Source organism: Eptatretus burgeri, chromosome 12 (assembly GCF_056783735.1).
Source record: "Eptatretus burgeri isolate ZD-2024b chromosome 12, Ebu_testis_v1, whole genome shotgun sequence".
NCBI classification, from domain to species: domain Eukaryota; kingdom Metazoa; phylum Chordata; class Myxini; order Myxiniformes; family Myxinidae; genus Eptatretus; species Eptatretus burgeri.
In genome coordinates this window covers 26,133,739-26,147,922 of record NC_140972.1, presented here as the reverse complement: position 1 = coordinate 26,147,922, position 14,184 = coordinate 26,133,739, and the positions used below count along the sequence as shown (strand labels likewise).

The window sequence follows — 14,184 nt, the reverse complement described above, 5'->3', positions numbered from 1 at the left end:
GGCCGTACGCCCTCTGAATTGACAGAAACGTGCGGCGGCCGTAGAGTTTCTGCGGTGGCCTCAGGGTGGTCCTACGCCGTTTGGCTATATTTTAGAGGTCGTAAGGTCGCCGTGGAATTATAACGCGGAGTTATTACTTTTTTCATTTCTACGTTCGCCGTAGCAATTCGGCAAGCCGAAAAAAAAATTAACCCATTCGTTACCATCCGTCTGGCCGCACGTTCGCCTTAGGGCCCCCCTGCGGTCGCCTTGCGTCTGCCTTGAAAATTCTATGGCCGCCGCAGGAATGCCCTCAGGTCACCGTGCAACATCAAATCAAAGACCTACGGCAACCCCACGTTTTCGGTCTCCACAATTTTTAAATACGCCGTGCGGCTCCAAGTGGCTGCGTACTCAATTTCGGAGCCTCCGGTGTCCAAATATGGCTTGTAGCAATGGTCCCCTGGGTCAATTTCATCTCCCCTCGAAGATGCTTTGCAGACCAACTCACCTCATCCCATAGATTCTGTTGGATTCGAGAATCCTCCCCCCCTGATCAACTTGTCCCGAGTGTCCGGCTGCCCCGTATTACTTAATCTATCCCCCCCCCCCCAGTCAATTTCGGCTCCCACAGGCCTTTATCCACATTTACCCTCTACTGTTCACTTATACAGGCCTCTAAGCCCTTTACTTCCTCCGCTAAACTGCCGACATGGTGCTGCAGCTGTCCCCATTCCTCTGCTGGCGCATTCTGGCATCCACACAGGCGTGATAACGTTTCAGGTCTTCATTGACCTCATCAATCCTCATGTTTGTTGCTATAATTTTATTTTCTCTTTCTTCCTCCATTCTAACTGATTGTACCATTTTACTTTCCTCTATTTTAAAATTTAAATCCTCCTGTTTCAATTCTAGCTATCCGCTAATTTTTCCTTCCATCTCCCCGAATCTATCCTTCAGCTCTCCCAGTCTGTCTACTCAATTGTCCCTCTATTTTTCTCTCAGTCTATCATTCCGTGTTCCCAGTTCGTACTTTTTCTTCCATTATATTTTCAAACCTCATCCCTAAATCACCTTTCATTTCATTCATGTCATTCCTTATTTCCTTCATATTATTTCTGTTATCGTTTTTCAAATAGTCTATTTTTATTCATATCTCCCTTCACTTCTTCACCTATTTTATTTAGATCTTTTCATTTATTTGAATAATTCAAACATGACCTGGATGGCCATCACACCCGTTTCCTGGCTCGACCTTTCAGGAATGGGTGAGGTTCCTACCCTGGGCTCCTCACGAGCCCCCACCCCCGACTGGCTTCCTTCATCCTTGTGGCCTCCTCGTACCACCAAATCTTCCACATCCTCGATTTTGTGCAGCGGCTTTCTTCCTGTGCACGCCAATAAATTTGTGTGTGTGTGTGTGTGTGTGTGTGTGTGTGTGTGTGTGTGTGTGTGTGTGTGTGTGTGTGTGTGTGTGTGTGTGTGTGTGTGTGTGTGTGTGTGTGTGTGTGTGTGTGTGTGTGTGTGTATATATATATATATATATATATATATTTATATATATATATATATATGTATATTTATATGTATATATATGTATATATATGTATATATATGTATATATATGTATATATATATATATATATATATATGTATACGTATATATATATGTATATATATATATGTATACATATATATATGTATACGTATATATATATATATATGTATACATATATATATATATATGTATACATATATATATGTATACATATATATATATATATATATATATATATGTATACATATATATATATATATATATATATATATATATATATATACATATATATATATATACATATATATATATATATACATATATATATATATATATATATATATATATACGTATATATATATATATATATATATATATATATATATATATATATGTATACGTATATATATATGTATATATATATATATATATATATGTATACGTATATATATATGTATATATATATATATATATATATATGTATACGTATATATATATGTATATATATATATATATATATGTATACGTATATATATATATATGTATATATATATATATATGTATACATATATATATATATATATATATATGACCGTTTTTACAGCCATTTTTCCCTGCTGTGCAGGGGTTGGCTTTTTCTTGAGGCAATGTTTTATGGCCGGATGCCCTTCCTGACGCCAACCCTGGTCGCCTCTTACGACACACAGGGATATGGTACACCTATTCTAACCGGGGCGTACACCGGGACCAGTACACTGGTACTCATTTCGCCGACCTCGGAAGGATGACAGGCTGAGTCAACCCCCTGGTGTTAATTCAGCAGCCAACGGGGCTTGAACTCAGGACCCTGGGATCCCAAGCCACCACCCTAACCACTAAGCCAACACCAGGCACATATATATATATATATATATATATATATATATATATATATATATATATATATATATATATATATATATATTTCTTCTTCTTCTTCTTTCGGCTGCTCCCGTTAGGGGTCGCCACAGCGGATCATCCGTATGATCCGCATAGTGATTTGGCACATGTTTTACGCCGGATGCCCTTCCTGACGCAACCCTGGTCGCAGGGAGCAGGTCCACGGCTTGGAGAGACGAGCAGGCGACGAAACACCCGGGCAGGGTGATGAAGGCACACGGGCAGGGCGACAAAACACACGAGCAGGAACCAGGAATGACGAAGCAGGTCCAGGGCAAAAGCAGGCAGGCACCATGGACAGAGCAACCATTTCTCCTCAGCACATGATCTCCTTCTCTCTTTTTGGCACAATCTCTTCTCTCTCTCTCCCCTTGCTTCGCGCTCATCTAACTTTCCTCAAAGACGACTCCAACTCTTGGTTCTCCCGAGAGGTCCCAAAACTCCGCTCTCTTGGGGCAAAGAAAACTCTGCCCCTCCTCTGTTTTTCCCTCGGCCTTATCTGGTGGGACATACAAGAGGTTATATGTACGATTCTTTCCCTTAAACCACAACTATTTATTACAATGCACCACCCTTCATATGTTTCACATTTAAACAGACAATTATTAAGCTATGTTATCTTACTTCATCACATCGAGATTGGATAACTACTCGTACACGGACCATTCTACTCTATACATTTCTATCTCTTCAATGGTATATCTACCCTCCCCCTACAAATGTAACAATATCATATGGTAAAGCAGATACTGACAAAACATTTCCCTAATTGGTGTACAAGGTCTTTCATGAGCGTTAGTCACCGTAATGATGTCCGCACTGCCATGAATTCTCTCCAATATTTTGTCATTCAATTTCTCCTAAATACGTCAATGCGGTGACATCATCGTTTGCATGCTAAACTGGGAAATCAGTGATGCCCTAGTCATAAAATATACACACTATTAATGCTCTGTTTTATATTTTTATATGTAGCTATTTTATGGGCTAAATTTCATTTTTACTTGGAATTTGAGCTTGTGATGCAGAAGTGCCTGAGAAGGATAAATGTGGGATGTTGATGCCCCCATGCTCAGATCATAAATGAGGCCAATACAAGCAGCTCTGCAGCACAAACATGGACACAAATGAAAGCCACCATAAGTCGAATTAGAGGGCAGTAATGTCCCTGATGTATGATTTATAATCTTTGGAATGTCCCATACATCCTTTTTTCCTCAGGACAAATGAAAGTATCCATTGATCTCATTCCGAGCTTTTTGGTTGGTACTGATCAAGCGTGCACTACATTTTCAGTTTTGTCTTGGGGAATGTTTCTTCCCCTGCTTTGGAGAAGCAGCTCGTCACCCTCCAGCTTGGAAAAGACTATCCTTTGTTTTGTGGATCTCCACCTTTGAAGAGAATCCGGAAATGGTGTGGAGAGGGTGGGCAGATTGTGGATTAACTCGATACCAGAGGGATGAACCAACCACTCCAGCATGTGTAGGCCTTGCACCTGGTCCAGTTAAACCAGAAACTGGCAATTGACTTTAGTAAAAGACAATTCTTACTCATCATTGCTCGTGAGGGCATGACTTCCAATTCGTCCATGGTTTTTCAAATTCCATACAATTATAATTTGTTAAGTGTGGCTTTTTGTCAGTGAGGCTTCTCATTTGTTTATACCATGGTATTTTGACCCCAAAATAGCACCAGCATTAAAATTTCAGGCACTGTGCTTGTATATTATTTGTGTGACTGATTAACAGTCAGCCCTTGTTGCGAGGAAATGTTTGCACACTGCCCCTTTCGGGTCGTCCGTTTAATGCCCATTAGAGATCTTACCTGGCACTGACTTCATTGTTTACCTTTGCTGTGGCCTGAGGTGACGTTCACAGAAAAAAGCTATTAAACTTGGCTCTGAGCTCTTCCCTGGACCACAAGGGTAGGGTTATGGAGGATTGGTTCTTTGGAATGGCATGTGCCTGCAGTACGGATGCAAACTCTAATCGGATTGTTGGGCCTGGCCCTTCGAGAAGGTCACAAAAAGCCTAAGGGCAATCGCAGAGTCTGACAGCTTTTGGCTGGAAACAATTGTTTTGAAGGAGATTTGTGTCTGCTGTTAAACCTGAATAGCAACCAGTCAGATGATGAAATGGTGGAGAGAAATATGGCTGCAGATTGTTACCTGACATAAGAATGGAAGTAGTATGGTTGATGATTGAGGAGTCCAGCTTCTATTCGGGTAGTAGGATGTGCCTCTGAAAATAGGATGCTCATGAGGGAAGTGAGAAGAAAACCCCCTGGGAATGAGCATTGGCTCAAAAGATGGTGGCGGTGGTGGTGGTGGTGGTGGTGCAGGATAAGTAAACTTGTGCAGGTCGTTGGGATACCTTAGAGACGTTTCTGTGGACAAATAGACCAGGTGGTGCCCAGATTTCTGAGTAGCCATGGGAATTGGAACCCAAACCATTGAGGGCAATGCAGCAAGGCTTTACCCATTCCATCAATCCATTTCTGGCTTTACAGGGCCAGCTATTTATTATGTCTACAAAAAATGCTTGTGGAATTTTAACTCTTCTCCCTCCCCCAGCCCCTCCACTCCAACCACATCCTCATCCCACCCCAATATGCTGCAAAGAGTATATAAAATATTTCCCTTTGCCTTCTACCTCCTCCTGAACTCATTTTCCATTCATCCATCACTCCACTACCCTTTCCTATCTTTGCACCTTCCCTTTGCTCTTCTCAATTTTTTTTCTCCTCATTTGTCTTCATCCACCCCACATTTCTATGTACATACATAATTATTAAATGTCCCCTTCCACTGTAAATCTACACCCTCTGAAAATCACAACAGCCATTTATTTAATGCTGCTGCCCTGACCGAACCATACCACATACTAATGCTTATAACGATTGATTTTGTTACATACGAATTGGACCAACTTACTCAGCAATTGAAATGCCTTCTGAGCTGAACTAGCTGAAGACACCTGTGACTTTCCCAAGCTTTCATTTCATCACCTCCACTCACGGCTGCCATTTAGTGCACCTTTGTGGTCTCTTCATTGTGGTTTGCTACAAAGATGAAAACCATGATGCAATGCATTTTGACCCCCTTAGTGTTAACTTGATGGGGGCATTTATCATAACGTCGATGCTGTTGTAATCTCACTTCCCACAGCAGCTGTTCTCATTGCATACACCTTCATTCTGCAAGATCTTCCACAATGTGAGCCATATATTGGAGATAAATACACGATAAACTTGGTCTGCAAATTTAGATTATAATAATCAATGCTACTATGGTGTTATCTTCCACTGACTTCATGCTGACGTTTGCTTTGTGGTATTGACCCACAAACAAGGGCAGTGATAACGGAAAGGCAATGGTTAGAATAATCGTCCATGTCTAGTTTCTTCATTGCATCACTTGCAATGGTTTTTGATCAAAACAGAGAGTTCAATGTTGGATCAAAGTAACATTTTCAAAAGTTGACATTTCATCCTTAGATTCCAGCCTTTTCATTTTTTTGGCTTTCACTTCACCTGGATTTGCTTTCTATCCCATTCCTTTCGTGCCTCTGCAGACTGGTGCTCAGCAAGTAGGAATGTCAAGCTTCATGAAATGTTTTTCTACTCTGCATTTCTTGATAAATTTTACATCAGTGTGTGTGTACGTACGTACGTACGTACGTGCGCGCGCATGTGTGCGTGCGTTTCATTTCCGATGTATTTTTGTGTTTTCTATTTGTGTGTAAACATGCAACAAAATAGTTTAGCTCCAAATGAGTATCCTGCTTGAATACAGTCATAAAGCCTGCATCATTCATTTAGTGTAAAGTTAGGGATGGGACCTTTTATGTGGTTGTCATGCATCATCAGCCAAAAGGCATGTCAAATTTGTCATAGTTTATGCAGTGATGACAACAAACATGAAACCTTTTAAACTGCTGTGTGTATTGTTCCTCCCTCCCTTCTTCCTCTTCATCAGACCAACTCGGTGTCACCCTCTGATAGCTTAAGGACAACTGAGAAGCACAGAAGCTCATCTGATTACCTCAGTGATTCTAAGAAGAGGAAAGCCGAAGACAAGGAGTCCCTGAGTCGATACGTACGTGAAGGAAGGTTTGAGTGCGTTGCTGAAAGATTTATGTGGGCATTTGTGGACTTGTCATAAAGTTAAACCAAACTGTGCTGATATCTTGTGTTTGCATTTATTGTTTAGGCAGGTAGTTACAAATGCTTAACTAGTGTACTATAAGCTGGTGACTATGAAGCCTGGAATTCGAACTTCCTATAATCAGTTTTTTTGTCATCACTTTGGGGTGGTTGCTGTTGTATCTTGATTGTAGCAGTTGTATCATTGATTAACAGTGTTGAGATTGTTTCATCTGTTGTGTTGTCTCGGTTTTGAAAGCCCTCTCCAAACTGAATATTTCGACGTAAAACTTTCCTTTCTGATGTGATTTGATGTCTCATTGCTCCAGCAGGACAGTGATGGAGACAAAAGTGATGACAACCTTGTGGTTGATGTGTCCAATGAGGTATATTGATTTTTTTTTTCTCCCCCTTTCTTTATTATGGTTGTAGTTCATTCTATCTACAGGTCATGCTCATAAGCCTTGTTATTTTTTTTAATTCCTTTTTTTCTTTGAGCCTTCACATAAATCCACATTGTGCAGAGATGTTTCTTGAATGTCTGGCTTTTATTGAATTTAGATATTAAAGAAAGACAAATATTTCCAGAATACTAGTCCGTGAACTTGCATGCAACCTCGTCATTTGAGACCACGGCAAAGAGAAAATTGATTTTGATGAATGACCTGAATTTAATTCTCAGGACCAAGGGATTTATTGGTTCTTTTCAATCCAGATCCAAAAGGAAGACTATTTTTGTATTCTGTTTTCATTGCTGTCCTTTCTGTATGGATACAAAGTGGTAATGTTGAATCACATGTTCGGGTATATTTGTAGAAAAGGGAAGGGCTTGGCTGTCACCGGCATGTTACAGTTTGACCATGCATTTCTCTTGTCAGGATCCGTCCTCCCCGCACATCAGCCCTGCCCATTCACCACGTGAGAATGGCCTGGACAAAGCACGCATAGCAAAGCGCGATGCAGCACCTAACAGCCCGGCCTCGATTGGATCCTCTCGAAGCACTCCTTCATCTTCCAAAACGAAAGATCTAGGCCATGTGAGGATTCAGAGATGTTATGATATAAATTGTTTGGATGTACTTTCCCCCATCTAACTTTTTTCTTTCAATCTTTAATTGGTATTTCATCTTGACCAATCTTTTTTGCTGATGTTCCATTTTCCTCATCAATTTTAGTGAGACCTGATAGGGAATTTTTGCTGCTTCGTCACTTCAGTCTCTTTGCAAAATGCTGAGCTACACGAGGTTGAAATTTTGCACAGGTTAACAACGTACACAGATCTTATTAAATGTTTGGCTATCTGAAAAAAATAACAAGCATTTGCAAGAATACAGCAAATGGCTGTCTGTAACATTTCCTTCATGCAAGGTCACAAAAAGCTGAAAATTTGCACACTTCATCAGGGCATTCTTTCATACCAATTTAAATTTGGTTACTGTCAGTAAATGTCACAAATTGTTCCCAAGCCAAGCTTGACAAAAACTTCAAACTTTCTCAACCAAATGTTGAGAGAGGTATGCAACTGCTGTGAGAAAATAAAGAAAAAGGTGAAGTGACGTTTCCAGCCTGATCCCTTCTTCAACGCAATAGATAGGGCCCATCCTCAAATAAATGATCCCCCTCCCCCCTCTCTCTCTTATGATGATGGGCTCATGCATGAAATGTCGCTTCACCCTTTTTCTCATGGTGGTTAGCATACCTCTCGAAACATTTAGTTGAGGAATCTGTTGCCCTTATTTTCCCACCAATGCAGAATGATCCACTCCAGTCGTTACATATTAGACTCTTCCATTACTGACAAAGACTAGAAAACTTCATCACACATGTAGTACAGTGCTTCCATTACAATTTGTGGTAATGGTGGCAATGGCTAAACATTGCAAACACTTGCAAACTGAACCATCGCTAATTGCATTACTTTCTAGTCGATAGTAAAAACGATTGATTGTCAGTTAAAATTTGTACATAAATTCATTTAAAATATTAACAAAGCAAAGTGAAGAAGATTTTACAACTCATTTTCATTGATTATTTTTTCCATTATCTACTTTAGTTTCAGGGTGTTCTGCTGTGTGCCTCATGCCAACAGGACAAATGCAAGGATACATCAGTGTACCTTTACATGAATTTACAAGGACATTTATCAACGTAAATATAAAAATTTCATGAATTACAAGAACATTGCGAGATAGATCGACAAGATTTGAACTTGAAATCTCACCAGCATGAGCCATTGGCTCAGGTGGGAGCACAAAACTGGCCAACCCAAAACTATTTGGATTTTGCAGATGTTTTGTACTTTTTAGCTTTTTGAAAACACACACACACACACACACACGAAGGTGGTTTGGATTATCCATTATTCAAGGACTCTGATTAAGCCAAAATACTCCAATTTTGAAATAAACAGGAAAGAGCAGACTTCACCTCAGATAATGTTTTGTTCATCGTCCACAAGCATCCTTGATCCTATTAATCTTGCTCTGCCATGTATGTGATGGGCATTTTATATCCACATTGCAGCTCATTTCCAGGTAAATGCCAGAGCATGACATTCTTAGGAGTGTCAGGATAAAGCCACACCATCCTCATTGGCATTTTGCTCTTTCTTAAATCACAACTGGCATGATCTTGTGTTGTATTATATGGATATACAAGTGAGGGATCCATATAACATGCGAGCAGCAAAATGTTTGCAGTTATGAGAACATTTTGCTATTCATGCACTTCCGGGAGAGCATCTTGTTTCTGCCCCTCCTTTCAGGTTACTGGTGTGGTACATAGGTAGCGTACGCTCAGTGCCGGATTAAGCCTCGGCTGGCCCTAAGGCACATTTTGAAATTTTAGAGAATGGCCTGAAAAATTTCAATTAGATCTCGGCCTCATGTAAATGGACCCCAGCCAAAAGATGAACTGATTCAAGAACAAAATATTTAATACAAAAAAGACAAATATTTAATGTGAAAATAATTTTTGGCCCAAATTTTGGGCTGGCCCTAAGGCACATGCCTTGTCTGCCTAATGGTTAATCCAGCACTGCGTACGCTAGCAGGCTTATCCTATGCTTTGCGGATGAGGAGGTCCAAGTTGTGAACGAGTCTGTACATAGTGCTGTGGAGTAGTGTATCTATTGACTGGGGAAGCAGTGCGCTGGTGTACCATAGTAAAGTTTTATGACATTGCATGTGCAACATGTCTGTGTTGTCTGTTTAACTTGCTCATCTTATCTGCTTGACATGATCCCATTTTTACCACATCGTTTAACAGTTGTATTGTGTAGGGGTGTCAATTATTAGACAACATTCTCAGCTTTTTTAGTTTTTACTGAAATTTAACCAGTTCAAGTCCAGTGAATAACCTGAAATGGTACAAACCTAAGCAGTAAACTGCCAGAGGTTAAAAAGAAAAGCTTAGGTTACCAAAAACTGAAAAATAATGTAAATTTCAGAGTTGTTAGAAAAGCCCTTTGCAGGGAGCAAGTAATGGGTTAGCAACTGCAGGTGTTCTGCAGCAATGGAAGTAAATTAAGCCTTGAAAGTTAATGCAAACAATTCCTACTGGTGTCCCAACGTTCGCGCATTTAGTTCGCGTTGGTGTCCCAACGTTCGCGTTGATTAGTTACAAACCCTCTGTCTATACAAAAGCAGTGTTTGAACAGACTGTGTTGCTACACCCTCTGAAGCATTATTTGGACAATAATGCACTGCAGGAAGTAGAAAATTGCTATCATAATGGTGAAAAAGAGACAATTAACAAAGGAAGACAGACAGACCATTATAACTCTTAAAAGTGTAGGTCTTTCCTTAAGAGAAATTGCAAAGTAAGCCAAGGTGTCAGTGAGTACAGTTTCCGACACCATCAAAAGGCACTTGGAAACTCTGACAGGAAGAGGTCTGGCAGACCCAAAGCCACAACACAATCAGAAGACAAGTTTCTGAGAGTCAACAGCTTTTGTGATAGGTGGCTCACAGGACAGCATCTTCAAGCACAGCTTAACACTGGTCGAAGTAAGGAAGTCTCAGTTTCAACTGTGAAGATAAGACTTCGAGCTGCAAGTTTGACAGGTTGAGTGGCAGTAAGAAAGCCATTGCTAAAATGGCAAAATAAGAAAAAGAGGCTTGCCTGGGCCATGAAGCACCACCAGTGGACTACTGAAAACTGCAAGGAAGGTCTTATGGACCGATGAATCAAAATTTGAAATCTTCGGTTCATCACACAGGGTTTTTGTATGCCACCGAGTAGGCGAAAGGATGATTCCTCAGTGTGTGACACCAACTGTCAAACATGGAGGAGGAAACGTGATGATCTGGGGCTCTTTTGCTGGATCCAGAGTCGGTGACATGCACAGAGTGACTGGTACCCTGAACCAAAAGGGTTCACCACAGCATTTTGCAGTGCGAGGCAATACCCTCTGGTCAACGCCAAGTTGGTCAGGAGTTCATCCTACAGCAAGATAACGACCCAAAACATACCTGCAGGCTATGTCAGAACTACAGCAGAAGAAAAGAAGAAGACTGTGGGCTTCAAATCATGGAATGGCCAGCATAGTCTCCAGACTTAAACCCCATCAGGCTGGTTTGGGATGAACTTGAGAGAAGGGTGAAAACAAAGCAACCTACAAGTGCAACACATTTGTGGGAACTTCTGCAACAGTGTTTGGAAGAACTCTCCAAACAATATTTGATTTCCATGACAAAAAGAATGCCATGAGTATGTTCGGCTGTTATATCTGCAAAAGGTGGCTACTTTGATGACGCAAAAATTTAGATTAAATTTTGCTCAACAAAACGATTCCACGATTTCTTTTTTATCTGCAATTGTTTATTTGTTCGATGCTTTAATTTCAGAGTACATTGAAACATTAAACTGCTTAAATTTCAGTAAAAACTGGAAAAATGGGGGTGTTCAAAAACTTTAGACCGGTAGTGTATCTGGCAGCAATGACCAATTGTTTATTGTGTGACACTGAATATGAGTGTTTCATACAGGTTAAATTTGTGACTGGATTGCACTTTAAATTAGTGCAATAGCCGATGTCTTGCTCTCCCCAACTGCAACTTCCCTTTTATGTTTGTGCAATCTTAATTTCAAATTTTCCCAGTTTCACCAATTAAAATGCTTTACCAAAATTCGTGCATGTGGTGCAATTTACCACCCTTGATTTGTCACCAAATGGAATTTCATAAAGTTGTGAATGGTGCACAAAGTTTTATCTGGTACTCCAATCTGCCGGGAAGCGCACCTTCCCGTATATATTGTTACGGCTGTGGAAATTCGCAGAACACCATATAGGTCCTTGTTGAGTTAGATTTCCCCACCGTTGTTTAATGGGTTTATTCGTGTCGACAGGGCTGTGATCTTTGAGTTAGCCTTTATTCTTTGCTATCGTTATTTTGGACCAACCGCTTCACACAACCACCTTAATCACAACCCTCATAACCACACCACCGCGTTTCCACCTCTGCAAACGGTTGCCAGAGGCCTGGCCTTCGTCAAGGGAAAGCAGGCGGCCCCCGTTCCCCCCTCCCCCGGACGAATGGCGTCTCCACGGTGAATTCCACCCGGCATGTGGAAGAAGACAAATACAGCAGCGATGGAGCGTCCCCGATTTGGCGGGAAAACGCTTCCTTCGAGAAGATTCCCGCATGTTCTGGAAGTTTCCCGCAGGTTCTGGGAGGGCGGGGCGAGAGCGGAGGGGCGGAGCGTGGGTAATAAAAAGCGCGCACGGAGCGTTCGCCTCTCTCTCTCTCTCTCTCTCTCTCTCTCTCTCTCTCTCTCTCTCTCTCTCTCTCTCTCTCTCTCTCTCTCTCTCTCTCTCTCTCTCTCTCTCTCTCTCTCTCTGTCGTTGCTGGTGTTGTTGCTGCCGCTGGATGCCGTGGAAGGAGCTGTGCTGCTTCTGCCAGAGCCGCGTAAAGATCTGGGCTCGTGTCCGAGTCAGGAGCTTGGAGCGGTCGGTCGGTGGAGGTCCAGGCGTCGCAAAGGAGACGCGGGCTGGAGGCGCAGCGCTGCTGTGTCGCGCGAACCTGCGCGTGCGTGTGGGGAGAGCCGAAGAGAGCTCGCCTGCCGCTTGGTAAGGCCTGGGCGCAACCGCGGCTACGCTAGCTGCTGTGGGGACGGGACGTCGTGACTCGCCCCATCAAGGCACCACGAGGGTGCAGGTAACCTGCAACGGTCTCGTGGGACTCTTTCGGTCCGCCAAGTCCCACGCCATAAAGACCCAAGAGGTCCAGTCTGATTCCCTTGTCTGTGAGGGGGTCTTTTCCTTGCTTTTCTTTGAATGAATGTTGTGGCGCCGAGTCCCGTAAGTAAAACCTGTTAAGTAAATGTACATAAAAACCATAGTCGGTTGTAGTGTTTTTGCCTTGCCCGTGTCTTTGTCCCCGTCCCGCAGTCTTCAACAAACAACTGCATGTGTGTTTTTCCATCATTGCTTACCTGCATGATTGCATGATTGTTTGTATATGTGCTGTATAATAAATGTGCTAATTTAAATGTACCCCGTTCGTCGTGTCTTTTCCCCCATTGAAGCGCCATATTGTTTTTCGGAATGCTAGTTGGTTTTTGAATACCGATATAATAGAATCGGGTCCGGCGAGAATACCCGCTCGGTTATCCCAGAACGGAACGGACCGCTTAAGCGGTTCGTGTCCAAGCAGGCCTTCGCTGAGGTATGGTCCCTCGGTAGGTTACCCGCACGGGTACTTAGGTATATCGATATCCGGCGATTGACCCTGTCATGCGCGGGTAGAATATGGACTGGGCCGTGGTGTGCGTTGAAGGTACACCCGTGACTGGTTCTCGGCGTTGTTCCGGGAAGTCCCGACTGAATTGCTCGTCTGGTGGACGTGCGGCTGCCATTGGCTAAAGCGGTCGTTCGCACGCCGGGCGGGCGTAGATTCGTAACAATATATACGTGTATGTGTGTGTGTGTGTGTGTGTGTGTGTGTGTGTGTGTGTGTGTGTGTGTGTGTGTGTGTGTGTGTGTGTGTGTGTGTGTGTGTGTGTGTGTGTGTGTGTGTGTGTGTGTGTGTGTGTGTGTGTGTGTATATGTATATGTATATGTATATGTATATATATATATATGTATATATATATATGTATATGTATATATGTATATGTATATATGTATATATATATATGTGTATATATATATATATGTATATATATATATGTATATATATATATGTATATATATATATGTATATATATATATATGTATGTATATATATATATATGTATATATATATATGTATATATATATATATATGTATATATATATATATATGTATATATATATATGTATATATATATATGTATATATATATATATGTATATATATATATATATATATATATATATATATATATATATATATATATATATATATATATATATATATCTTCTTTCGGCTGCTCCCGTTTGGGGTCGCCACAGCGGATCATCCGTATGATCCGCATAATGATTTGGCATAGGTTTTTACGCCGGATGCCCTTCCTGGCACAACCCTGGTCACCTCTTACGACACAGGGATATGGTACACCTATTTTAACCGGGGTATACACCGG

The 14,184-nt window shown here is 41.4% G+C and overlaps 1 protein-coding gene across 20 annotated transcripts in view; it reads left to right on the top strand.

The window, feature by feature from the left end:
- The window catches only part of LOC147015283 (transducin-like enhancer protein 4), a 114,098-nt gene that overhangs the window by 45,603 nt on the left and 54,311 nt on the right, over window positions 1–14,184 (top strand). For 15 of the 20 annotated variants that reach the window (XM_085849878.1, XM_085849887.1, XM_085849885.1 and 12 more), the window contains 3 exons: window positions 6,453–6,572; window positions 6,949–7,005; window positions 7,498–7,656. In XM_085849878.1, coding sequence (XP_085706004.1) covers window positions 6,453–6,572; window positions 6,949–7,005; window positions 7,498–7,656 — 336 coding nt within the window. The remainder of the gene's footprint in view (window positions 1–6,452; window positions 6,573–6,948; window positions 7,006–7,497; window positions 7,657–14,184) is intronic. The other 5 variants (XM_085849892.1, XM_085849876.1, XM_085849874.1 and 2 more) reach the window with 1 other exon arrangement.